This window comes from Chlamydotis macqueenii, chromosome 4, assembly GCF_036417535.1.
Source record: "Chlamydotis macqueenii isolate bChlMac1 chromosome 4, bChlMac1.mat, whole genome shotgun sequence".
In the NCBI taxonomy this organism is placed as follows: Eukaryota; Metazoa; Chordata; class Aves; order Otidiformes; family Otididae; genus Chlamydotis; species Chlamydotis macqueenii.
This window is the reverse complement of record NC_141559.1, coordinates 44,105,001-44,130,371: the sequence shown is the minus strand read 5'-3', so window position 1 is coordinate 44,130,371 and position 25,371 is coordinate 44,105,001. Positions and strand designations below refer to the sequence as shown.

The 25,371-nt window shown below is 40.9% G+C and overlaps 2 protein-coding genes across 2 annotated transcripts in view; one reads left to right on the top strand and one right to left on the bottom strand.

The window, feature by feature from the left end:
* Positions 1-25,371, top strand: part of SCRG1 (stimulator of chondrogenesis 1) — a 780,146-nt gene that overhangs the window by 145,253 nt on the left and 609,522 nt on the right. The gene's annotated exons all lie outside the window — the stretch shown is intronic.
* Positions 3,050-25,371, bottom strand: part of GALNTL6 (polypeptide N-acetylgalactosaminyltransferase like 6) — a 487,857-nt gene continuing 465,535 nt past the window's right edge. Inside the window, exons 10-12 of the mRNA XM_086746397.1 lie at positions 17,082-17,198; positions 9,264-9,413; positions 3,050-3,533 (exon numbers count right to left, since the gene is read on the bottom strand). Coding sequence (XP_086602523.1) covers positions 3,366-3,533; positions 9,264-9,413; positions 17,082-17,198 — 435 coding nt within the window. The 3' untranslated portion in view covers positions 3,050-3,365. The remainder of the gene's footprint in view (positions 3,534-9,263; positions 9,414-17,081; positions 17,199-25,371) is intronic.

Sequence of the window (25,371 nt, the reverse complement as noted above, 5' to 3'; positions counted from 1 at the left end):
TATGAGAGGAAGATATATCTGTCCATCCTATCAAGTTGTTGGGTGGAAAAGATATGCTTGTAGGAAGACTTAAAGAAATTCTGAGTGTTAAATTAGTCATGAAATGCTATTATCAGTGGAAAGCTTTGGAGAACACCCAAGGCAGAATTTAATTTAGAGGTAGGGATTATCATTTATTATTAATAAAACTTTCTGTTGAAGGAGTCCTGTGCTTAGCAAGTCATTACCATTTGGCGAATCCATCATCCCAAACATTATTGGAGCACAGCTCTGAAGCACACTGTCCCTAGGGCCACCTTACACCCAAAGCAGGAAGATTACAGTTGGTCGTGGCGAAGCTGCACACTAGTTTTTTTTGTCTCGATTTTTAAAAAAGAGAAATTTGCTTAAGCTGAAAACAGTGACATAATGGTTTTCACCATTAGTCCAATATGTCCTATTTTTTTTTTTTTTCTATGTGCAGTTCTGGTTATACTAAATATTTGAAAGATCAGCCCATGAAGTGAAAAGAAACTCTCTCCTCCATCTATCCTTTTGCATTGGCCACATATACAAATGTGTATATACACATACATGTCTGTGTTTCTACGCTGCACTGTAGCAAATTCTTATTAAACTTTCCTCAAGATATGGACCTTCATTTAACCTTTATATTTCCAGATTTATCAACAAGTGCTTACTGCTGATCCACAACAAACTCAAATACATTTTTCTTATATTTTGCCTATAAAACCTGAAAAGATTATGTAGATCATATTTTTTTTTCCCTTAGAACATCTGAATACTAGTTATGAGGATTGTTTTCTGACAAGGACTGCTAGATCTTACAATTAGCATCCAGCTGAGATTAAGGGCAAGGTTTCCTTTGGCAGCACAAGATGCTGTGCAATATTACTCAACGAGGGATGTAAAAGACATAGAAGCTCTTTGTCCCAACAGCAGCCTAGTTCCCATTAGACGTTTCAAAATCAGACCACTGAGGTGCACTCAGACACTGAATGATACAACCCTACCGATCTGTGCATAACATAAATTGCTGAGCTAATTTAGCAATTCTCCTTTGTCTCTATTTTGAGCATACTGTGTTGCTTCCAGGACTTGGACGCTTTGGGGCCGGTTACAACCAGCAGCTTGAGGGCTGTATTTACATTTTAGGCAGCCATTTTCTTCTTTTTCCAAACTCTCTTTCTCCGTGTTCAGGCTGCAAACAAATGATGCTACAAGCACTGCACCTGAGAAGGCTGGCAGTCTGCAGGGCCCGGTCTTGTTCTGTCTCCTGATAGCTAAACAAATCTGAAGTACCCTTACACAGCAGCTTTACTGCTTCTGTTCCTGAGTGCACTGTATCTTCAAACTAAATTTAAACAATACCAAAACAAGCTGACCTATTTTAAAAATCATAAAATTAAAGTCTAACTCTACAGACACATTTCTTTCAGATTATTTGAAAGATCTCTTCACTAACTTGCAGCAATTGCTCGATGTATGGATGCATTTCACAATTTTCCAAGTGCATGCATCCTGAATGCTACAGGATCTCATTCCCCTCCTAAAAAGTTCCTATGACCTACAATTTTGGGTCTTAATCTACAACTACAAGGTGCTGCCATAAAACAGCACATAGTTATTGGTACTAGAACCATCCTCTGGATGCAATCAGTGCTCTTTGTGCATAAACGCAGCTTAAGGAGCAATAAACAAAACACAGTCACCCTGCTCCTTCAAAACAGGGTAGACTGCACGTCAGTATTTTGGTTAGTCAGCCACCTCTCCAGCAATCAGAATAAGCAACTTAATTACATATGATATTTTTGGAACCTGAAAACTACCTCTTAGAGGATGTGATCCATCTGCATTTACAGTGCTTTAATCTGTCAATTCATCTTTCAAGTAAAAGCAGGCCATATACTTGCTTGATATAAATTTATACTTGCTCTTACCTGGAAAAATCCCAATCCTATCAATTATGTTCCACACATCAGTATTAACTGTTTTCTGCTGAGAGGAACCATAGTTCCCTACCAAAAAAAAAAATTTGAGGCCTCTCATGCCAACAGCTTGATGAGTCTGAGGGACACCACGGGCCATAATGATCACCTGTTTGACAGAATTCTGTCTTAATCTGAATTGTGCCTGTGTCTAAAGCACGAAAATACTGTAACACTGAACTCATTTGCCCCTCTCGTTTCCTCCATCATGAGATCTACAATGCAGTTCATTTCCTAACTCTGGAAAATTCATGTGATGTCCATCACAGATTTCAAAATCTCTGAAACCACCCAGCTAGTTTCATGTCAATTTTTCTCTCCACTCCTATCTGTCAAGAGCACTGCAAGACCTTTTAAGCTGCACTGCAGGGAGTCAACGCGCTTCTAGGTGATGGCAGTGTACCAATGTTAATTTGACTAACCTACTTCAGCATGCAGTATGCAATTATTTCCTACTCTCCTGATGTTTTTTTTTTTCCCAGCCTATTTTCAATGTAATTTAGACTTTGGTAAGGATTCTACCTTTAGAAAAGACAGCTAGTCTGCAAGCCTTCTGTTATGCTGCAGCTGCTGCTGTTATATTTGTCACTGAAAAAAAAAAATCTCACCTTGTGTGACAATGGGATTTGAATCACAATTGCCAAATATATCATGTATAGAAATTAGATTGCTTTACTTTTTTTTTCCTGAAGCGGGGAAATGGGAGGGCAAAATCTTACAGTTTATTTCATGCTTCACTACAGTGTAATTCTAGACCCTAAGATTTCTACCATTCCTATTTTGGTAATGAATGGAATGTAAAAGGGAGGTATTTAAAATTAATTGCAGCAGTTCTGAGGGTTAAACCTGCTTAACCCAACCTTTTATTAAGAGAATGTCAACAGAGCATACATCTTGTCTAGGGAGTGCTGGGACATTGTTATTCTTCTACCAGCACGTTTAGTTCTAAAACCTGGGATTTCTTCAGGTTCCTGTAGCCGTCATGCATACCATATACCCATCCCGAATTATAGCATCTGTTCTGAGCCACTCACTACAGCAGGATTTCACCTGAGAAACTCTAGAGTTTTGTTTTACTTTATTAACTTGGAGTACTTTTAAACAGTTTTTAAACAATTTTTTTTTTCCCTCGACCAGCAAGGGAATTTTCAGCCTGAAGTTCTCAGCAGCATCCGGTGAGGCTCTTGGCCAAGTTCTTCAGATATTGTACATCCACAAGGACAGCCTGCTGGCTCTTGCTGTGGCATTTTCTTAAGCCTCAGAACAGATTTCTTGGATCTAGGAAATTTAATTCCTGACTCCTTCGACCCAGATGCTGGCGAAAATGTAGACTGCAGTCTGTACGTAATTGGGTGTGTTCATGTTTTTTTTTTTTCCCTAGGAACTGGCCTTGCTGTTAAATTTTTCTAAAACAGTCATATTAATATGTTCAAAAATCCACTGTTGAGTTTCAGATAAAGGATCACATCTGTTCATGAAAATCTTCTTCTCGGCTGGGTTGCAATCTATGCAGCTGCTGCTTACCGGATGGAACAAAGTTTTGTCCTACAGGAATGAAAAAAAAATAGAATTAAGTAGCAAATGCCAAGTCATTGGAAGTGCTCTCATTTTACAGAACATGGATTAACACAGCTCTGTCTGAAATGATTTTGTGGTCTCTGCGCATTAACCTTGTGTAATAACCACAGCTATTATTAGGAAGCTGTAGAGAACTGAGTGGTTTTTTCCTTTGGGTTATTATCCTTCACAAAATTGGGGATTCAGGAAAGAATGAGAAGATATCTTCTGGTCTTTAACTAACAATCACATAATATAATGAAAAAAATAGAATGTCTTTTAATAATCTTTGCATATCCTGTGCTTGTCTGGAACCCATTTAAACGTCTGAACCTGGAAAGTGGTGGTGGGGTTTTTTTGTTTGGATTTGTTTTTGACAGTTTCTACCGTGCTTCTGGGCAGGACGATCTGTAACAATCTGTCTGGAAAATGGATACTCTTAAACTTGAGGAAGATGTTAAAAACGAATTATTAACTGAAGTGGCATGATGGACAGACAAACCCAGGACTGATGATCTCCATTCTCATGCTATGAAATGCAGACTTTGCCTATGGCCTCAATAAGACCAGCCACTGAAATACACTCTCTCTCCTAATAAGAAGAAATCCCAACACTGTTTTACCTCCCTAGGGAGATTTTGGGAGGTCAAGCATGGATTAAGTTGCTTTAAAAATGGTATTTATGATGATTAGTTTTGTTAATTTTTACTTCATAAAACTTGAGCAAATCGTAACTCGACTGTGAATTGTTAGTAAAGCAGAAACTACCCAGGTGGGCAACTGGTATTTGTGGGCTGGGTAGTTTCAATGTATTTTGTTCATGTAGGTATCTGTTTGAGAGAGACAGATTGATTAAACAGTTTGATAGTTTCCAGGGACTACACATTTCCTGTATCTGTTGAAATAAATTTTGTATTACTCTTGGTAAACCACATCCAGGCTTTTCCCCTCTGTGCCACACATGCCCTGCCAGTATTTTAATACTACTCCAGGATGTGCGTGCTTGCCGGTTTTGTTTTTTTTTTTTTTGGGGCGGGGTTGGGGCGGGGGGGGAGGCAAGGGGAAGAAGCTACTTCACAAACTACAATTGACTAAAAACTCAGAAAAGTGCTCTGGGTGCTGAGCAACAACCATACAGAAACTTCTCTTGAACTAAAAATACCCTGCATTCAAAACAGAAGTATGAAGACAAAACCAAATATAACACAGTAAGTCAACAAGAAATAGCAGCTATTTAAAACCATTTTAAAAATAAAGTTGTTTTTTTTTTTTTAAATTTAGTTAAGACAAAAATTATTGATTTCAGGGGATGTGAAACACTAGTAAAGTACAATACCCTTTTTTATATTAACATATGCAACACAGCAAAGTCAAAAGCATCTTGTGCTGTGGCTGAGGGTGATGGTGTTACATCCACCTTTCACAAACACTGGTTTTCATCTCCAGCGTCTGCCCTTCCCCTAGAACAGTAGGTAAACACACACAAGACTATAATTCAGAGGGATGCTGTCAAAGTCAACAGGACATAGGGACTGTGCCATGGCCACCCTGCCTGCTGTGGGGCCTTGGAGGAGGTGGAATCTGGTTTTCCTTGTGCTATAGCTGGGCATGACAGTCAGCCATGCTACTAGGAAGCCAAAGCTGGAACACTAGAAGCTTTAATAGGATAGCTGGTACAAGAAGAAAGGAAACTGCTTCAGCACAAAAAGCAGTGCTATGAGTGCTATGAGAAACACTCCAGCCTTTCCGAAGAGAGCTGGCGGTCATTCTTCTCATAGAAATATCCAGGAGATGCAATTTTTGAGTGAAGCATTGTTGGTGCTTTCTTTTAGAAAGTCTGGTTATTAGGAATGAAGAGTGTCTTTTAAGAACAGGGACACAGTTACGACTCTGGATAAACTTCTGGCTGACTTAGTCATACATAAAGGCCTATTCATTTATCATCTCAAGCTTATGCTGACCTAAGGTCAAAGCCTGCTGCTCTTATAGATTTCAATGGAAACAGGCTCAGGACTTTAAGGGGTAACAGTTGCAAGCATCCCTGAGAAGAACTTCCCAAGAGAAATATATAAATTCCTCTTTACACCAATATTAAGAAGCCACAAGAGCTCTTGTGGAGACTTAGATTCTAACATCTGAAAACAGCAAAGTGATTTTTTTTTTTTCCTCCTGCATGAAAGCAAGTCTGAAGATTATTTGCAGAAGGAGAAACTTCTCCATAAGATAATGGGCCTTGACAGTTCAGGGGTTTGGTAATGAGACACAGAGCCTTTCATTTCTTCTAGGTCACTGCTATAACTATGGCCAAGGTCAATAGCAACTGGAAGTCATTATCAGCTGGTGGCTGCTGTAGCTTATCTAAAATTAGTTGGTAGGCCAGCGCAGTTTCAGCAGGACAGATGTCCACACGATAAAAGCCCCTATCACAATGACATGTCTTCAGTTGTCTGAGGAAATAATCTATGTACCTACTGTGTGAAGAGTAAACTTACTCTTTTGGTTTGTCCCTGAAGCTGTCAGGAGAGTATGAGCAAACCACGCTGTTCTGCACAAGGTTTTTAACGTTGTCAGTCCAGCATCTATCATAATCACTAGGCTCAGGGTATAATGAAATTGATTTTGCACAATTGTTCCTTTTTAAAGACCTACTAAATCAGACCCCTCTTGGATACTCGTGCCCTACAAATGGGTCCAGAGCACATAAATTGAATCATACCTTATCAGAACCTATACATTACCTATTAACTCAGTATGATGCTGCATTGAAAACCAAAGGCATATTCCTTCACTGGGAGGAGTGGAAACTTGTAAGCACAGTTGATTTTTGGCTCTGTGGCATGCTTAGGAACCTCAGAGTCAAGGAAATGGCTTTAGCTCAGGAAGCCACTATTGTCCCAAATCTCTGATAATTTCATATTATTTACATTTATCTATCTAATTTCTCACATCACTCCTGTTACAGCCCCATTATGGCGTCAACACTTTTTTTTTCCCAGTATTAAACTCACTTTATTCTATTTCCAGCCCACACTAGTGTTTATGGTATTACTTGGATTCATTCTACTCCAATGTTTCTTACAGTGATTTCTTAAAGGTATACTTGGCTGGTCTGGATTGGTCCTAAAAATCCTGATTATTTAATATCATAGACTTACTGGACTTTCAAATAGTTTCTTGGATGTAGCTATATGTGTGATTAGCAGTATGGGAATAAGAATAGTTTTTTGACATATGTTCATTACTGGTAGTTTTGGTTTCATTCATCTGAAAAGGATCCAGTTTGCATGTTCTGAGACTGCACTGCAATGAGAAATGAAGTGCAGGTAACGGAAGTATGCGGGAAGTTTTTTCAGAAAAGCACTCCTTACCCAAAGTAAAATATTAATGTACTCTACTTGCCACTAAAATATTTAAGCTATATTTATTTGCCAGTATCTGAATACAGGTTGTTAGGGTTTCTATGCTATAGGAATACAAAATCTTAAAACAATGCCTGGCTTCAAACTGTATTTGCAGCTCCTCGTAATCACTTCACAGTCCTAACTTCTCCTTACGAGTGGCTTGAGGATGCAAATGATCACGAGAAGAGACTCACCTTAAAAGAATAAAAACATCTTATCTTCTAGTTTTATAGGAACAGTATAACAGCATGGTAAGAAATGCTTCATATTAAGCATCTTACAAGATGCTGACAAACAACACTTTTTCCTAAAGCATTGGAAAAATTGTTGGCAAGATGGATATGTGACCATTAGGAAGCTACAGCATGTGTTGCAGAGAACACAGCAGAGTTGTTGACCTGCTCTCTGATTTTTAAAAGGAGGCATTTCTTGCTTAACCAGACTACTACTCTTATTTATTTAGGGTGCAATTTTAGCAGCATTTCGTCCTCTAGGTGAAGGGCTCTAGTACAGATGCAGTTAAACCAACAGAAACATCCTTTCTGCTTGCACAGTTTATTTCTTTTTGGGAAACACTATAAATCCTATTGCCAGGATGCTCTCAAAACTAGCTAAAGATTATATTATTAATATTTTGCTGGTATAACCGTATTCTATGTATCTTCAATGTAAATCTGCACTGTATCTAAGGAAACAGACTATATGAAACAATAAAAAATGACTTAATGCGTAGCCAAACTAAAACTAAACCATATATATGTAATTCTATTATTCTAATACAGTTTCTTAATGTGAAGGTTTATGCAAACTAATCAGCTGTCAGGTTGGTATTACAGTTAAGACTGCGTCAGTACTTCCATCATAACAAAATTTTGTAGTGTTTCTTGCTGAGACGGAAATGCCTGGCTTTTATTGAAAATTTTTATAACAGCCCTGTCAGCCTTCTAGAAATGAAAAATGAAGCTGTGCAGAGGATTTAATAGAACTGACACTGTGTATTTTTTTCAAATGTATTTTTTTTTTTAGTTATCTGCTGTATTCTGTCCACATCAAAGGTGATGAGCAGCTCCAGACCTGCATTTCGTCTCATGAACCGGCTACATTAAGCACCAATGAAGTGCTAAAGGTATGAAAGCTTCTTTCTTGCAGCTTGGGTAGGCAAAAAGATAAATTGGAAGGGTTTTGAAGCAGGAAGGTATTATTATGGCATTATAAAGCCAGATATGCAGCCATACAGCCATGATAATATCTGGCCCATATGTTCTAACGTTATTACAGGTAATATCTCAGTTTCAAAGGGATTAGACTTCTGGAAAATCTTGTGGTGGATCTCCACTTGCAACAAAACTAGGGTAAAAAGGCACAGGCTAATAAGTAGGGACTCAGAAAAAGGGTCGGGGCAAACCTATTTTTAATGGTTCTGAATTAGTTTTCCACCGTATATAATTTCAAACTAGAAAGCAGTATTGAGGCTGATCTGTCAAAGTCCAGTTCCTGGCACTTTGGCCTCAGCTTAAGCAAGGTTGTGGGCAAGGTACAGTGGTCACAGAAAAGTGAAGGATGTGTGAGAGGAATCCTCAGCGCTTCAGAGATATGTATGTCCTTATCCTGCATGGAATACAGAGTTTATTAGTGAAATTTTTAATCAGGGCAACTTGCTGATTAACCATTTAAAAAAATCCTAATAACAACAACTTGGCAGCATTACCAGGACTTTTTGCCCTAAACGAAGCTCTGACAGTTTCTAGCTTGACCTCTTGTTTTCAGTGATTTATAAAAACAGGCTGAAACTTAGCAGATCAAAGCAGTGTCTAAGCTGCTTATCTTTAGTTTATAAACTCCTGCCTTCTTTGGGCTTACAGCAGTGCTTTTAATGTTGGGTTAGTTGTGTTTTTTTTTTTTTTTAGGGAGATTTTTCTGCCACTTGTAATCTTTAAAATGTAGCAAAATAATAATATTTAACTCATGAGCAGCATTTCTTGCTGCTGTCACATTGGATGAAAATATTTCCAACAGTGCCTCTGTTAAAATGACACGAGCATCTTGAAGTGCCAGAATGGTGAAACACCTTTCAGGGAACAGATCCAACGCAGACGCCCTCTGAGCTGGATCAGATCCATTTTCATTTAAATTTGACCTAAATGGCTGAATGCTCAGAAGGAACATACTCTAGAGAGATTATGACAAAATTAAATTGGAATACGATGGGGTGGATTTTAAAACAAAACTTCTCTGATGGGAAAACACAAGCCTGCACTAAACTGAATATAGGCTCAAGACAGTCTGAACCTCTGAGGTGCCCCAGAGTGACTCCAACCTTCCGATAGCTCCAGTGCTGGTTTCCCTTCATCCCGTGACAGTCATACAGTGTGACAGGGCTACTGTGCGAAATGGCGTCGAAGCAGAACTTCCTGGTGTGAAGCGGCTCCCCGGGGCGGATGTCTTCTCTCCAACCAAAGGTGAAGAGCTAGAAAAACAATCAGGTGATAAAATGATGTATTACTAGTGAAAACCGTTAATCACCACACACAAAGCTTGATGCATGTTTCCCTGCTCTGCATGTCTCAGCTGCTGGTTAAATGAGATCCTGCCTGTGTACAAACCAGTGATGCCAACTGCCTTAATTAAAGTGCATCAGCGGCGATGTGGAATACACTCCAGGAAGGCACAATGCCTACAACAGGGACAAAAAAAAAAAAATCTCTGTTGACGCAGTTCTGTGGAGAAGAGAGGGGATCCGCTGTACTGAAGCCTTTAGCTACCTACCCCAGTTAAAGGAGCACTTGCATGCATGAGGACTACAGCTGCTCAGAACTCAGAAAGCCTCTGCCAGTGACTTTTCTCTGGCTCTCCTTTGGGTCTGAAGAAGCTCTCTAGAGAGATCTTCCCATCACAGCATCTTTCCCATGTTTAATGAACAGGTTCCTTCTGTTTACATGGGACACTGTTAGCATATCCTCTCTCGACTGTCATTTTTTTTTCCCCCCAAATAACACACATTAAATGATCTTCATCTTTCTACTGTGAACCCTGTGAGCTACAGGCAGACTGTTAAAGACCTTTTCTCACTGCCTGAGAGGAATCACGGAGGCTTGCAGTTAACAGAGGAATCCTTCTCAATCAGATGCCAGCTGTCTGAAATGATACTGTGACACTGCCGTCTTTCAATCATCAGATGAAGGTGACAGGTCTGACAGCACCAAATCTAAAGATGCAGAGTGCATTTTCCTATCCCATGGACCAATTCTTGCAAAAAAACAGGCTGCAGGTTGAAAATCACTACCTAGAATCTCTGCTGAGGGTTTTTTTTTGTCTTTTTTTTTTTTTTCCTCGTGTCAGTGCTATTCTTTGGCTTTCTCTGTGACTTTTGATTTTCCATAGTGTAAATGGAAACATAACAGGGAGGATGTGCTGCCCACATGAGCAGACTTTGCTAGCGGAAATTGTTTAGCTGTGATGGTCCATGTGGAACTGCAGGCAGGCTCATTATCTGGAGAAGCAGCTCCCCATGCTGTGCTCAGACTGCCTCCAGCATCACGGCTACCTCAGGGCTGTTTTGGTCCTAGCACCTTGCTCCCTGCAGTGTGTACATTCCCTGACAGAACCAGTATCTACAAATCCAGACTGAAGCTTGGTGTCCTGTGGATCTGATCCTGCATACTTCTGCTGCATTTCCCAGATTTTAACCCTTTCACTATGATAGTGATGATCTTTCCATGGTCTTCAGAAAAACACAGCTTTTAGAAATGCTCATCTTCAATGCTGTACCATCCTTCAAATGCCACATTTGAGAGGTGCTACTGTTTCTCTCAGCCTGCAGGCACAAAATACAAGCACGTATCTGAATATTGCCTTTTTTTTTTGGTGCATGTGTCTCACTGTAAGCCCTTGTTCTCTCTGTTAGCTGCTGTCACTCCCTATTTACTTCTGTATTACAGGTTTTCTAGACAGCATTTTCTCAGTCTGCCCGTGTCCTGCTTATTTCTTCTTTCCTCCAGAGTGCATTTTTCATTTATCTGCAGTAAAATGCAGTGGACAGCTTTAACTTCATTTTCAAAGCAATTCCTGCTTTTTAAAAGGTTAAGCCTTTTTCCGCTTTTCTTCATGTTTCTTGGAAGCAGCATCATGGACTCCCTACAAAGAAAACTTATCATTCCACAATCAAACTCAGAAGTAAGATTTAGTACAGAAAAAAAAAATACGTGGTTGCTTCTTTAGAAAAAGAGAAGCCCAAGATGATTTCCAAAAGCCATTTCTGTTCCCTTACCCTTTACCTTTCTACAACTAAGTAATGAACCTAGTGCTCAAAGTGGTAGATTATAAATACCTAGAGGAATGGCATGGAACAGTGGCTCTGCGATATTCTCACTCTCATCACTACTAGAAGAGAGAGATCCTCTTGCAGGACCTTCCTCATCTTTCCTGGTGGGTGGCTTTCCAAATTTCTCATTCTGTGCATGACTGGTGAGCTGAGGGGCCAATTCCTGCTGCTCTCTGGACCGTGGCTGGAGGACTGCTACCCCACTGAATGCATCGGTTCACCTGAAAGCGCTCAAGCTAGCTTCTAAATCAGATCACACTGACCCAGGGCATCCCTTTGCCCTTTCCACTCCTATGTGGTTTCTGAAGACTGGCAGGGCCGTGTTCTGTTTGAAAGTCAAGACGTCGTAACAGATAGGGGTTTTTTGTTCCCTTCCACTGAAACCCAGGGTCTGTGTAATACTAGATCTCAATGTTTAGACTAGCACAGATTCTTCTTCCTCTTTCTTAGCCTCCTGTTTTGTAAAATAGTTTCATTTTTAAATTGACAAGTACATCTTCTCCCTAGCAAAACTATTATAAAATCAACCTTGTTGGGATAGAAACAGTTTTAGGACTAGGAGGGAGAAGAGAAAAACATTGATCAGAAAAAAGATTATACTTCTCTATACACCCAATTAATATTAAAATCTTGTACTTACAGATAAAATTTGAAGGCCTATGGTCCTCCCAATCTCATTGTTCTATGCTGTCCTCCATCATATAGCAAATTTTCTCTAGATACCGCTCAGTCTGGCCGATAGAAAAATTATCTTTCCTCTGCATAATGTGTAACAATGCCACATGGTATTAGCTGAAGTCCTGAGTACATAATGCTCTGCTTTGCTACCACCTGTTACTCTGGATTTTGTTGTTCCTTTGACCTAAGCTTCGTACCCATCATTCATTCCTGTATGTTTGTTGATTTGAAACAAGGCTGCACATAAATTTCCAGGCACATTATTAACAAACAGCAGGCTGGGTCTTCACCTTCAATCTGCAGGGCTGCTGTTTGCTGCTGCCTGCCAGACCTAAGAAGCGCTCTCTCCTGGCTCAGTGGATGCTCATTCTCCTCCTCCACCTCTCGTACCACACAGCCCATAAATCAAGGCCCCATCCTCTGCATTTGCAACCAAGCAACCCCTCAGTCCTCACACTTTAGCTTTTCTTGCAGCCCGGCCCTGTCACACAGTAACTGAGGAAATACAGCTTTCCAGCTTAATTTCTAACTGGCACAGGGCCTGAAGAATGATTGCTTGATACTGCATTGGCTTGGGACCATCTACAGGGCAAAGGCCCTTTGGATACCATGAATGCTTTCCAGCCTGATAACGTTGTTCAGTTATTCACTGCCTGGCTGGGGTCCGTCAGCTGGTGTGCTTTGGCTGTGGCATTAGACTGGAGCAGACAACACGTGCCCCACGCAACGATGAAATGCCACATTTCAGAACTGGGCTCTGACTTGAACCATACCTCCAAGTCGAGAAGAAAGAGCTGGGCAGGCTGCATGGCTACTTGCTGGGTCATGTTTGAGATGATGCCTGTCTACCCACTCCCTGGCCAGGCTGGGGAACTTGAGAAGAGTGATGCCTGTCATTTTCCTTTGCTGGTGGTTATCAGCCCAGCAGAGCCTCAGTTTCCCCCGAAGCCAGAAGTTAGCTCTGGGAAGACAGAGGTGTAAGAATGCCATGCCATGTCATCCTCCTGCCCCTTTGCTCCCCCTCTTTTTTTTAATTCTGAAAAAGTTTCTAAAAACCACAGTGACACTTGGCCTCGCTTCCAACCCTTCTCCTGTTGATCAGAAAGTCTGCAAGTGCCCCACAAACCTTTTGTCTGCTGTTTGCCCGCTGGGGCTTGTACAGCCCTGGGGTGGAAGGTCTCCTCCTTCTCCCGGGGGCTGCTAAAGGGCTGTGTCCCCCAGCACAGCTGCTGAGGCTGTCAGCTTTTTATTCCTGCCCTTGTAACACGACACGAATCAAGTGGCACAAAGGATCATATCTCTATCTAGTGTCAGCAGTGACGCCTGCTGCACTGATTACCTCAAGCCATGATATTTTGCCACTGAAATCCCTGTCAATTTACACCAGAAGTTACAAGACCCGCTCAGTGTCAATCCACACCATTTGAAATATGGTAAGAAAATGCTTGATATTTTCATGAATACTGCTAGTTTCTACTGACATAAGTAGAAATCATGTAGGCAACAAGCTCATCAGATATAAGCAATAAAGAGGAGCTCTCTGAGGGTTGGTCAGGCATTTGGCAGTTGTTCCCAAACACTCTTTAACAAAGTTAATCTTCACAGCATACTGTGAACACGGCTTCTCCTCAGGAGATGTTTCATTAGACCGTGGTCTTAACATGCAGTACAGGTAATGTTCCCGACAGGGCAGCCTTTAGGATTGAGTAGGAGAACTAGTCGAGAAATTTCCACCAATCTAAACCACACTTTAGTGGGATTTTTTTTTTCACTTCTATCAACTGTCACCAACATAGAGAAAGATTTCACTTGCCAAGCTGGAACTTGAAATTTCACCTTGGGGGTTCCTGGGGGGCCACAGGGCATGGAGGTGTTGGCTATGGCTGGAGCAGTGGAAACCCAGGTGCACATGGTCCCTCCACTGTGGGCTAAGGGAAACCTCAGGAAAAAGAGGGAAAAGGATGCTATCTTGTTTCTGAAATAAATTCCCCAAGCCCTGCATCACCTTCTAAAATTAAATTTTTTCAGCATTTCTTTTCTAAAGGAAAACTGAAAGTTCTCCTCTGGATGAAACATTTCATACATACTATAATGTCCTATGGGATAGACATTCTGAGTTTCAGCCAGCTCTACTATCCTGTTTGCTTCATCTTTTAATTTGTAAGATTCTGTAATTCTTTATTTATTTTTCAATTTGTATCTTTAAAATCTGTACCTTGCACAAACTCACCCTTGAAATCTATCAGCCAGATGAATCTGTCTCATACCAGGAGTCTGAATACTTGAGTAAAATTAGTTTCTATTTGTTTCTAAACTAATCCAGAAACCAACAGGATATCACCAGTACTAAAATTATGCAAATAAAAAGATGCCCAGCAATACAGTAGTAGATGTTATGCCAGGTCTTTATCTGGTAAGGTAAGACACAAAATCATCTTTCCTCTAAAACTTCTACTCGCTAGCTTTAGAAAATAAAGTTCCTTTACATGCCAGTCCAGAGGAGGGCCACAAAGATGATCAGAAGGCTGGAGCAGCTCTCCTATGAGGACAGGCTGAGAGAATTTGGGCTGTTCAGCCTGGAGAAGAGAAGGCTCCACGGAGACCTTGTAGCGGCCTTCTAGTACCTAAAGGAGGCTTATAAGAAAGATGGGGAGAAACTTTTGGCAAGAGCCTGTAGCGATAGGGCAAGGGGTAATGGCTTTAAACTGGAAGAGGGTAAGTTTAGGTTAGATATAAAGAGGAAATTCTTCACTATAAGGGTGGTGAGGCACTAGCACAGGTTGCCTGGAGAAGTTACGGATGCCCCATCCCTGGAAGTCTTCAAGGCCAGGTTGAATGGTTCTTTGAGCAACATGGTCCAGTGGAAGGTATTCCTGCTTCTTCCAGGGGGGCTGGAACTGGATGATCTTTAAGGTCCCTTGCAACCCAAACCATTGTGTGATTCAATGATTCCAGGAGAAAGTTAAATTTATTTATTCATTATAATAATTTCAACTTTATTTAGATAATTATTTATATCTATAAGTACATTATAATTTTAATTATTATTGCTTTAACTTTCTTCTAAAGATTCTTTACCATTTCCGGCGTGATTTCTAGGATTATTGATTGACAAGCGGCTAAACGATCGGTAACGCGCTCCCAGCAGCGGGAAGAACAACCTTTGAATGCACCACTCCTTCCTGGGAAACCCCCCGGTCCCACAAAGCTCCCCCCCCCCCCACCTCCGGAACCGAACCCAGACAAACGGAAACCGACGCCTGCGAGGGCCGGGCACCGTAGCAGCCACCGGTTCCCCGGTCCCTCCGCGGGGCTGCGCTGCCCCCTGCCGCCCGCCCGCCGCCTCGCCCGCCCGCAACCGGAGCGCCGGGCAACGAGCATCACACCCCGCCCTCCTCCCCAGTAGCCCCCAGTTGGGCAAACTGGATGCAATGGGCCCGGCTCTTGGCAGAACTTTCCCAAGGCGGCCGCAGCGCGCTGGCGGGAGCAGTGTCCCTCGCGGTGGTTTCCACCGCCTTCTCGCAGCGAGACGGTAACGCGCTGCTCCCCGCCAGCCCGGCAGGAATAACTCGTGCTGTGCCCGGAGCACAGACGTCAAGCAGGGAGGTGGCTTGGGGGTTCCTAGTTCTGGTTCTGTGCCCTGAGGAACTGGTTGGCTGAAGTCTTTCCGGGCTAGCTTAGCCCTATTTATTTCAACAAAGTCACATTTCATCGTTACTACAGAACGAGAGCTTTACGTTAAGCCTGATCCCAAACATCATGACGCACTGGAGTACACTGAAACACAGGGTTCCTCCTCACCCTCCTTCTTCCTTTATGTCCCTCTGCCCTCCTCACAAGAACTTACTCCTTCAAACAATATTTCAAGCCTCTCTTTTTTTCTGCTTTCCCCTCTAGAATTATTTCTTCTCTTACCTTTTCATCCAGTTTTCTTCCCTAATTTCTTTCTCCTCATCTCTGGCAGCCTCAGGACTCCCTCCCTTCTAAAGGAGGGCTTGGAGTTCTTCAGGTTTGCAGATTTTAAAGGCAGAGAGACCACTGTGATGATCTAGTCTGGACCACGTCACTTTCTCTCCTTACTAGATGTCTTTCATAAACAAAAACCTGATTTATATTTATCTAGTCTCGGCATCCTATCACTGTGCTGTATCTTTCGTAGCTATGTGAAGAAGCCTTCTTTCAGCAACTTTCTTTTTCCCATGCTGGCACTTACCTGAACTGTGATCATCCTTCAGCTCCTCCGTTTCACTCACTGGCACTTCTCCCCCTGCTTTTCTCTGTATCCTTGGAGAAAGATGGCTTGACCTCTGCACTTCAAATACCCCTCAGAACTCCTCTCTCCTGAGCTTTTAAGCTTTTACAAAGTGCCATGTATGACTGCTAGGTCAATTTTTCTCCTCAGCATCAGGAATGTTTTCTAATCTGGGACCTTGCCCTGTGAAAGGCATGTTCACTAAAATTGCTAATAAATGGTTAGGTTGCACTTTTCATCCAGATTCTCTTTGCTCACGCTGGCCAGATCCACAGCGATGTGGGTCATGATCCCTTTCCTAAGGCACTCACAGCCACAATGACTACAAATCAGAGCTCTTTTCCTGTATACTCCCGAGAGCTAATATTTTTCTACCTAACCAACTTAGATAAAAGCTTTTTTTCCCCCAGTTTTTATCATCCCTTATCTTTGTGAAACTCTTTCTCGCTTATACCCATGATCTCCCTCATACCTCATATTAATTTGAAATATAACCGCTTATTGAGCTTATTGATATGAAAGCACAGAAGCAGACAACCACTAGAGCTTTACAAGCCCAGGTACATTTAAAATATTTTCAGGTAACTGAACCAAAACCAACACGTTTTCATGACACAGTGGGGGAGAACGGGGCACCCAAAAGCTCTTTGGGCATTGCAATTTATTTTGGAAATTAAGAACATACAGCCCAGACAGAAGCTGGAATTTCTGAAGTTACACTGAAGAGCACTTTGTAAAAGCCATTAAGGCCAGCACTCATTCACAAATTATTTCTACATGCTACTTTGCATTAGGAAAAGGAGAAGCCCTCAGAGAAATGTTTAGAAACATGAAAAGAGAAGCAACAATTTTACCCTCCTTTTCTCTTTGCACTGCTAAAATACCTGTTCGTGTGACCAGGTCCGTTCTGAGCCATCCTTCACACAGATGTCTAGCCTCAGCTCAGTCCCCGTGGCTCCGTGTTTACTGTCCACACACAGATTGGCTGCCACATTTCGAATCTGCAAAACCAAGCAGTGACATTTCACGTTAAACCAGAGCTTCCAACATTAGGGGGTTAGGAGTTTAGCTCTGAAGGGCTTGAGACTGACCAATAGTTGCATAAAACTGGTGGGACTTACTTTTTACAGGGTAGAGAGCCATGTCCTGGAATCACAGAATCATAAAATGGTTTGGGTTGGAAGTGACCTAATAATAAACTATAGAGTAAACTGTTCTTTTTTGGAACAGATTTAGATGGAGCAAAGTTTGAAATATTTTGCTTAACAAAAGAAAGATAGATCTGTATGAAATATTTTCATGCAAAGAAACCAAGAGGGAAAAAAAATCTGAGAAGTTCAAAGCTTGATCTGACTACTTCTTCCCTCTTCCCAGAGCCAGAGAGACAAACTGTATTAAGAGGAAATGATTTCTGTATGAGTCTTTCACAGGCTTTGGAGCAATATTTATTGAAAACTCAGGCACACCCTGTTCCAATGCTTGTTCTTACTTTAACACAATAACACCGTTGTAGGTAAGGTCACACACTAGTGCCCAAAGTGCATAAAATAAAAAAGTACTTAACAAATCCGTACTGAAACTATGCTTACCCATGGAGGTTCCTTGTGCTGCCTGCATGCCTTCTGCAAACACTCTGCAGTGTAACTTATTTTTCAAAAGGAAAATCTCATTTTTGAGACCGAAGCAACTGAGTAACAACTAATCTGTGACTATCAGTCATACTGGTTATGTATGGCTGCTGCCATCTGTGTTTTTCTGGAAGAGTGGATTGAAAAGGAGTGGGTTACCCATTGCCACCAAAAAGAGGAAAATCCCAACTTTATTTTGCAAATACATGCACATTTCTCCTTGAGTACCTTAGTTGGGCTATTTAAAAATCCTCTAGACATCTCCAGAACGAGGACATTTCTTAAAAAAACTTCCCCTGTCAATCACATACACAGAAACTGAGTAATCAAAGTCGCTGTACATGCATGGAGATGTGCACAAATTCTAGATCTATAATATATAGAGAGCAGGTGCACATTTTGACATCCTGACCACTACTTTGATCCCTTTTTTAAAAAAAGAAAAGCTAGATGCCAAATGGGGATACAGCCGAGCTGACATTTGTATTTTTCCATGGGAAATATTTTATAAGTCAGCGTTGTTGCCATATTACATTAGGCAAATGTAAACAGTGCCACTCATCAGTACTGCACGCCTCACACACAAAAACAAAGGATGGGAAACAGCTCAGCACAGCACAAAACACTGCGAGGAGGGGCAACCCTCACGCTGGTAAGGCACACGGGAGAGCTACTCTGCTCTTTTTCTCACTGCGGAGGACTGGAATGGAGTCTTCACTGTGCTCTAAGAAAGATTTAGACAGATGGAAAAGCAGCAGGAACTGGAGAAAATGTAAAAACAGTCACCTTCAGGAAAGGTTTTAGGAGATGCATTTGTTTAGCCAAGAAAAGACCAGCTTGGGCAAACAATGGGAGCATCAGTTTGAGTGGCTGGCTCCAAGAACCTTTGAGCCTTCACTGGCATTCAGAGAAGTATTCTTCTAAAACTTGGACGACCCCAGTTCTAGGGTATTTTTTCTTATTTCAATACAATGAAAACGGCTATAAATTAGGTAAACCACTAGCATTTCATACACTCCACCAGACACAGAAACCCAGCACCGAGCCTCGCAGTACAAAGGGTCACGTTGACTGAAAAAAAAAGGATGAAAGGTAATTAGTTCTCAACAACTCTGCCTTCATTTTCATATCACCCAGCAAAAGAGACAGGAGAGAATAATGAGTGGAACAGATTTTAATTTTATATTTTTAAAGTTTCATGTGACATACCTACTCCAAGTATAATTTTTTTGAGAGTGTTCAATTATTTCTCAGTGCTTAAATTTACATTGTATAAATAAAGATTACTGGCCGGACACAAAATTAAATGATACATCAGTTCTGTTCTTAGAGCTTGCGAGCTAATTAAAATGGAGCTGCTAACAATTGCCATTAATAATTTGGGCATATTTATATGATTCAGTTTTGTAAAATGACAGTGAATGCGCTCCACACCCAATGAATGCTTACTGGATTGAAGGGCTTTCATAATTTTGTCTCAATGGCATTGCTCCATCCTGTTCTCAGTCATTTGGATTATGTGGTAAAGTTGTTCTATGCATTTCTGGGAAAGGTTTGAGCTGAAGCTACATTTAGTTCCTGCACTGCTGGAATCTGTCTCCCCTGTTCTTTATCTCCTCTCCTCTTCCCTCTGCTCCTGAAAGGTTTCCTTGAGGCAGTTTTCCCTCTTGTTTGTTGCAGCTGACATGTTAGCTCATCCTTTTTTTTTTTTTTTTTTGGTTTGTTTTATCCTTCCTTTCAACTGCAGAGGGGTCGTGGTTTGTTTTTCATTTTCTTTTTGTAATCCAGGCATTTCAGTCAAGTCTGTGCTTTTGTTTTCTGGTGTTTCTGTGTGGCCTTGGCAGTTGCTAGGAACTGAACAGAGCCATCGTGCTGCTGCCAGAACCGCGGGAAATGTTCTGCTGAGCACCAGCACCACACGGACTGCAAATCCCCTAAGATGCTTTCATGGAGGAAGGAAGGAAAGCAGAAGCACAGCAAGGAGAGGCTTTTTTTTTTCCTCATTTATACATCAATATGCATTTGAACTGCCTGTCTCCAGTCAGTCACACAATGGATTTCAAATTTTTAAAGTTAAGAGTTACAACTAGCAAGGAGATAGCTACTACCCCTAATCCACTCACATTTCGAACATTTGCGTTTGTGCAATTGCAGAGACTGATTTTATCACCCATGCAGGTAGGGCATTGAGTTGCTACATATAATGCTTATTTGTTCCACCTTAAATGTCGTCATTTGTACACACAGATAAGCCTATGTGAAAAGCATGCTTTTGAGGAGTCTGCATGGACTAACATGGATGGTTAGCAGTGATCTTAAAGTCTGATTTAGAATTAAAAAAATTCCCAAAAAAGCACGGCACACTACATGTAAGTCATTATGCATATTTAATTCTTGAAATGCCTTCCTCACACATGTTGGTCCAAGACTATGGGCCCTGTGGTCCTTATAAAGAGAAGGTGAGGTGTAAAAGCACAGAGAATACAAAACTCTAAGGGGTCTGTTTTCTCCGCCTTCTACACTGGAGGTGTCCAAGCAAGGACGTACAGGCTGCACCAACACTTGAGAACAAAGACGTGTCACCTGACTGGGACTTCTGCTGGTGTAGCAGCTGACCTGTGTGCTTTAAATGAGGTAGAAAACCATAGGGAGAAACCACAGGGTAAGCCTAGATACAGTAATCCTTGGGTTTTATGAAAAGTAGTTAACTTATGTTAAAACTACAGCTTGCTTTCTCTAAGTTAGCCAGCCCGTGTTAGAAAGACTTTTCTCCAGAGTAGGCCATGCCTTGAGAAAGAAGTAGCTTAGCTTACTGGCACTGCGATGAGGAAAGAGGAACGTGATGTAAAATAGGAGCTGGAACATGGGAGGACAGAAGGCCTGAAAGCCTAGACCTTAAGTTTGAATAAGACACTGTTACCTCTCGAAATGTGAAGCTGTTGATTCGACAGACAGGTATTCAAGAAAAAAAAAAAAAGATATTTTTGGATACCTACCAAAAAAGGAAAAAAAAAAAGAAAAAAAAGAAAAAAAAAATCATGAGCTCCCAAACAGTCTTACACATTGCAGAATATACGGTCTCCCAGATAACTTGACCTCTGGCTAAATTAATGCTGAAGTTTTGCAGAAAGGCAGCAGTTATATGATTTAATAAGCTCCCTACGGAAGAGGCAGATTAAGATGTTCCAGCACTACACTCTCAAAAACATTACATTTGTCATTAGTATGCAAGCATGGAATGGAAACTGGAAAGCAATGGATATATTGATTACCATTGATAATCTTGTCAGAAGATTACAGTCTTCCAAGGAAAATGAACGGTCGTAGGCCATTGATACAGTCTGCTAGGATTAAGTTTTAGATTTTTGAACATTGCAGTGGGAGCTGTGCGATGACACACTTGCATGATCCATGTTAAATTAAGAACAAAAACAAGTTAACCTCCCCTCTACACTTTAAAAGTGAAGAGAATTTCCCCCTCCCTCTTAAGGGAATTTAGGCTGAAAAAGACATTACAGAGGGAAATTAAAGCTTCCTAGGGTCCCGTGGTTCTGCTGACCAATTTTCTTTGATAATTCTAAGACTCTACAACTTTGATCACAGCTAAATGAGTTCCTGCAAGATTTACTGTTGAGACAGTGGGCCATGTCCTGGCTCCAGGAGCCTTGCCCTCCCTGTGCCAGAGCCAGGCTGTCACTCAGGGTCACTTGAGCCTTCCTGGGGGCAGAGAGGGTTGAGCCAGAGAGGGAGAGGCACTCCCAGGGGTCCTGGGAGCTGCCCTGCATGCTCATCATGACACAAAACTGTCTGTGTGAAAAGCACAGTGTGGGAAAGTGTAGCAAACTAAAGACAACTTTCTGTTCAACACGGTCATCTCTTAGAATGATGAACGTGGAGGTGGGGCTGTGAGTATCCTTAGTGTGCCCCAATACAGCAACAAGAGAGGCACCTTGGCCATATCAGTTTATATAATACTTTCCATACATCTGATTTAATGCCTCAAGTAAGAAAGTGGCTGTAGCTCTTAGAAGACATTAGCAGTGTTCATTTATGTGGCTTTATTTTTTCATTTGAGCAGCACTTAAAACCAGTTTTAGTGCACTGCTTACATTCTCAGATAACCCTAAGGGCCATCAATGTCTACAGATCAAGCACGGAAAAATGAGCCACCTTTCCTGTCAACTGATCCATAGTAATTTTAAAAGTATTTATCCTTTATGTGAGCCATAAAAAGGAAAAGTCAAAGTTAAAACAAGTCAAGCACTGCCAAAGACCTCACTGAAGAAAGAGGGGACTCTGCCGTTCAGTGTGACACTGATCCTGATGAAAGAATTTGGACAGCCCAGCTGTGCAGCACTTGGTCTGTGCAGGGTGGGGAACAGCTGGTTACATGGCTCTCGTACAACAGACGTGTGACACTTGGTGGCTGAGGTTGACTCATTTCGGGTATGAATACAGCAAAACAATTCTGTAAAATCCATGAGTTGGGGACTGAGAAAGGAGTATTTTCAGGTCTTGCAGCTTAGCACTGCAGTGACTGAGAGACTTGCTGTGTATTAAATCATTGAATAAGTTCATGTAACAGCAAATGAAACTGAGCTTAAATAGTTCCTTTCACCTGAGTAAAACAAATTATTTTTTTCGTATCACCTTGACTATAGGACTCATGAAGTCTAAAATAAATTACAATGGCTGACATTATATGATTGATTTACTGTAAAATGTGTTTTCAAAGGCAGTGTTGGAAGCTGTGATATCCACACAATATATGCATGCTGGATCACAGCTTGTAGATTCATGAGTACTTCCTAAGTAAACATTTGGTGTCCAAATCTCGCCTAATGCAGCTATTGTTTTAACTTCCTTCAACAGGATTTCAAATACACATTACAAATAAATTATTCTGTCTTAGAAAGAGAATGGGATGGATATTTCTGCTTTTCAACTGGTAGCACACTTTTCAATATATTCGGAAGGATAAGTACGAAACCTAATTGAAAACTTTCATTTTTTTCCACAATGGGAGAGGAAAGAGTACAGTTATCTCACCCAGACACAGAACTGACAGTCTCACTAACCTTAATCTGTCTGGATTTGCTGTTACCTTGCTTTACTGCACATATTTCAGATGTTACAAGGCAGAACAGAATATGAAGGGAACATACACCCTGCCAGCAACAAAGGACGAAAGGCAAAAACAGGCAGAAGAGATAAGGCATGACAAGGGTAGTGAAGAGTATTGGGTTTTGTTTTGCAAATTTCCTTCTTTTTCATTTGTTTCCAAAACAGATTTTGTCAAGAAATATAAAAGTCAGATTTTAAATAAATGTGTTTGCAAAAACAGAGGAGTTGTGCAGAGGCTGTTTATGAGATGTATGCTTTCACACCACACACTTTTACTAGCTAGATATCAAAAATACTGGAGTCAGAAATTGTCTGAGTACCTCATTGTTTGTTTCTTCTCAGACTGGCATAGGCAAGCAGATGAAAAGTCTTTCCAAGTGGAAGCAGAGAGGGTACTAAATGACAGTCAGTCTTGGCACAGACTTTTGGCGTGTATAATCAGCAAGGTTTCTAGAGCTGCTTGATTCTTACAAAGCAATAACACAGTCTGTTTTCCTCCTTCAGCTTCTAATTATGACAGCCATTGACCTTCAAGTTTGCTCAAGTTCCTTGCAAGTGCCAACAAATTAATTAAGACTTCATAGGAATGTGAGAGTCTCAGGAAAAAATAGAGTAGTAGAACTGAAATGTGTCGTCTTGTTATTTTAAAGAAAGCACATTTTAAAGGAAACAGAAAGCCTTTGGTCTTTAGTTCCTTCCTAAGAAGTCAATAAGTACATTTAAGGTACAGATTAGATAACACTGCTATGATCTTTGATTTAATTTTAATAAGTCTTGCTTTTATGCAAAGAGTATATTAATATTGCTGTGAAAAGAATTAATACCTGAATCACAATCTCTTCCACTTAGATCCTCTGACTGAGGTAAGGATTTTTCAGGTGGCAGAGAAATTACACATCCCCTGATCACAGTCCTCCAAGGATGTGCATGTATACAAGTGGCAGATGATGAAGGAGGAGCATAGCAGCAGCCACAGCATCCCAGTCCAGCCTGACTTCTACAAATAAACTTGTTACCTCTTGGTATACATTAATCCCATGAAGTGCGGGCAGCAGTATCAAAGACGTAAGAAGCATTAACAACAAAGGAATTAATTGTTGCCAAGAAGTGGTGAACAGTCAGACACATAGAAATTGAAGTTCCTTTGAACTTCTGTAACTGGTAGCTTGCAAAGAAGAATTCAGGATTGCCACTACCACGGAAAGTTATTTTTAAAATTTGACAATGATGTAGTTGGCTTTTTTTTTTAAAAAAACAAATTCTGAAGAATACTAAAGGCATCTATATTTAGAAATGCCCCACATGGAGCATCCTTGACCACTTGGGATATGCAGAGGTGTGAGGGGTCTTACCAAAAGTTTTGGTCAAAGTTTCGACTTTATCCTCTGGTTTCAAATATAAAAGGTAACTGTCCCAGAGCCCCAAGAACATCTCCAGCAAAATCAGAGAAGACTAGAACCCACAGTACAGATATTTCTATGTTTTTCTAAAAAGTAGCACAATATAGTGAAAGAGAAAAGCCTTCTTTAATGAATTGAGAAGAAAAAGCCCTCTGTGTGCCACCTTTCCATGGAGTGAATCTGCTGCAGTTCCTAGGGGTAAAAGGCCACTGCAATTTTTCAGCACAGCTACAGAAGTATTTTCCTGTCCCTGCACACTTTGTGTTTTCATTTCTTCTACACAAAACAAATGGTCAGAGCAAGGTGTGCTACGGCTCTGCTCTTCAGAGAGGTCTGAATACAGAACATCTTTGATCATGGGTGGAGAGTTCCAGCAGGCCATTTGCTCTCCCCTGCTCTGGAGTGATGCCTGGATATTGGCTTCTCTTTGGGGGTCTCTCCCTCCCCTCATGAGAAATTGCTTTTGTCTGCTACTGTACTTGGTCATGACAGCACCTACAAAATGCAGACCACAAGGTGAGCAAAATCAGTCTTTTAAAAAGAAAAGTATCCAGGTTCTGCTTGTCACACTTGCATGTGTAAGCAAAACACAGCAAACCTAACTCCACCTACATACAATCAATTGTGCTTGGAAGAACAGGTAGAGGTGTATAAGTGGATATCCCAAAAAAAAAAAAAAAAAAAAGTGTTGACTTCAGACCTCCTTTTTATTAATGAGATTCTCCGCATCTAAAACTGTCTTGTGACATGCAATAGTGAGTGCTACACACTCTTTTCCACATTCTTGTCCTCATTGTGCATGCATCTTATCGCCTGTACACACAAAATTGTAATTAATTATAAAAGGGACAGCAATAGTCCTAAGACATGATGGTTTCTCATTTTAATGGCTAATCCAGGGATTGTTCCAATCACTGTGAACTCCCTTAATAACACTACTTATCATAGGAGCTAAATCTAGTTTCATAATTTTAATTTCCTGTAATGTAAAATGTTAGATTCATTTAAATTTGATCTAATTT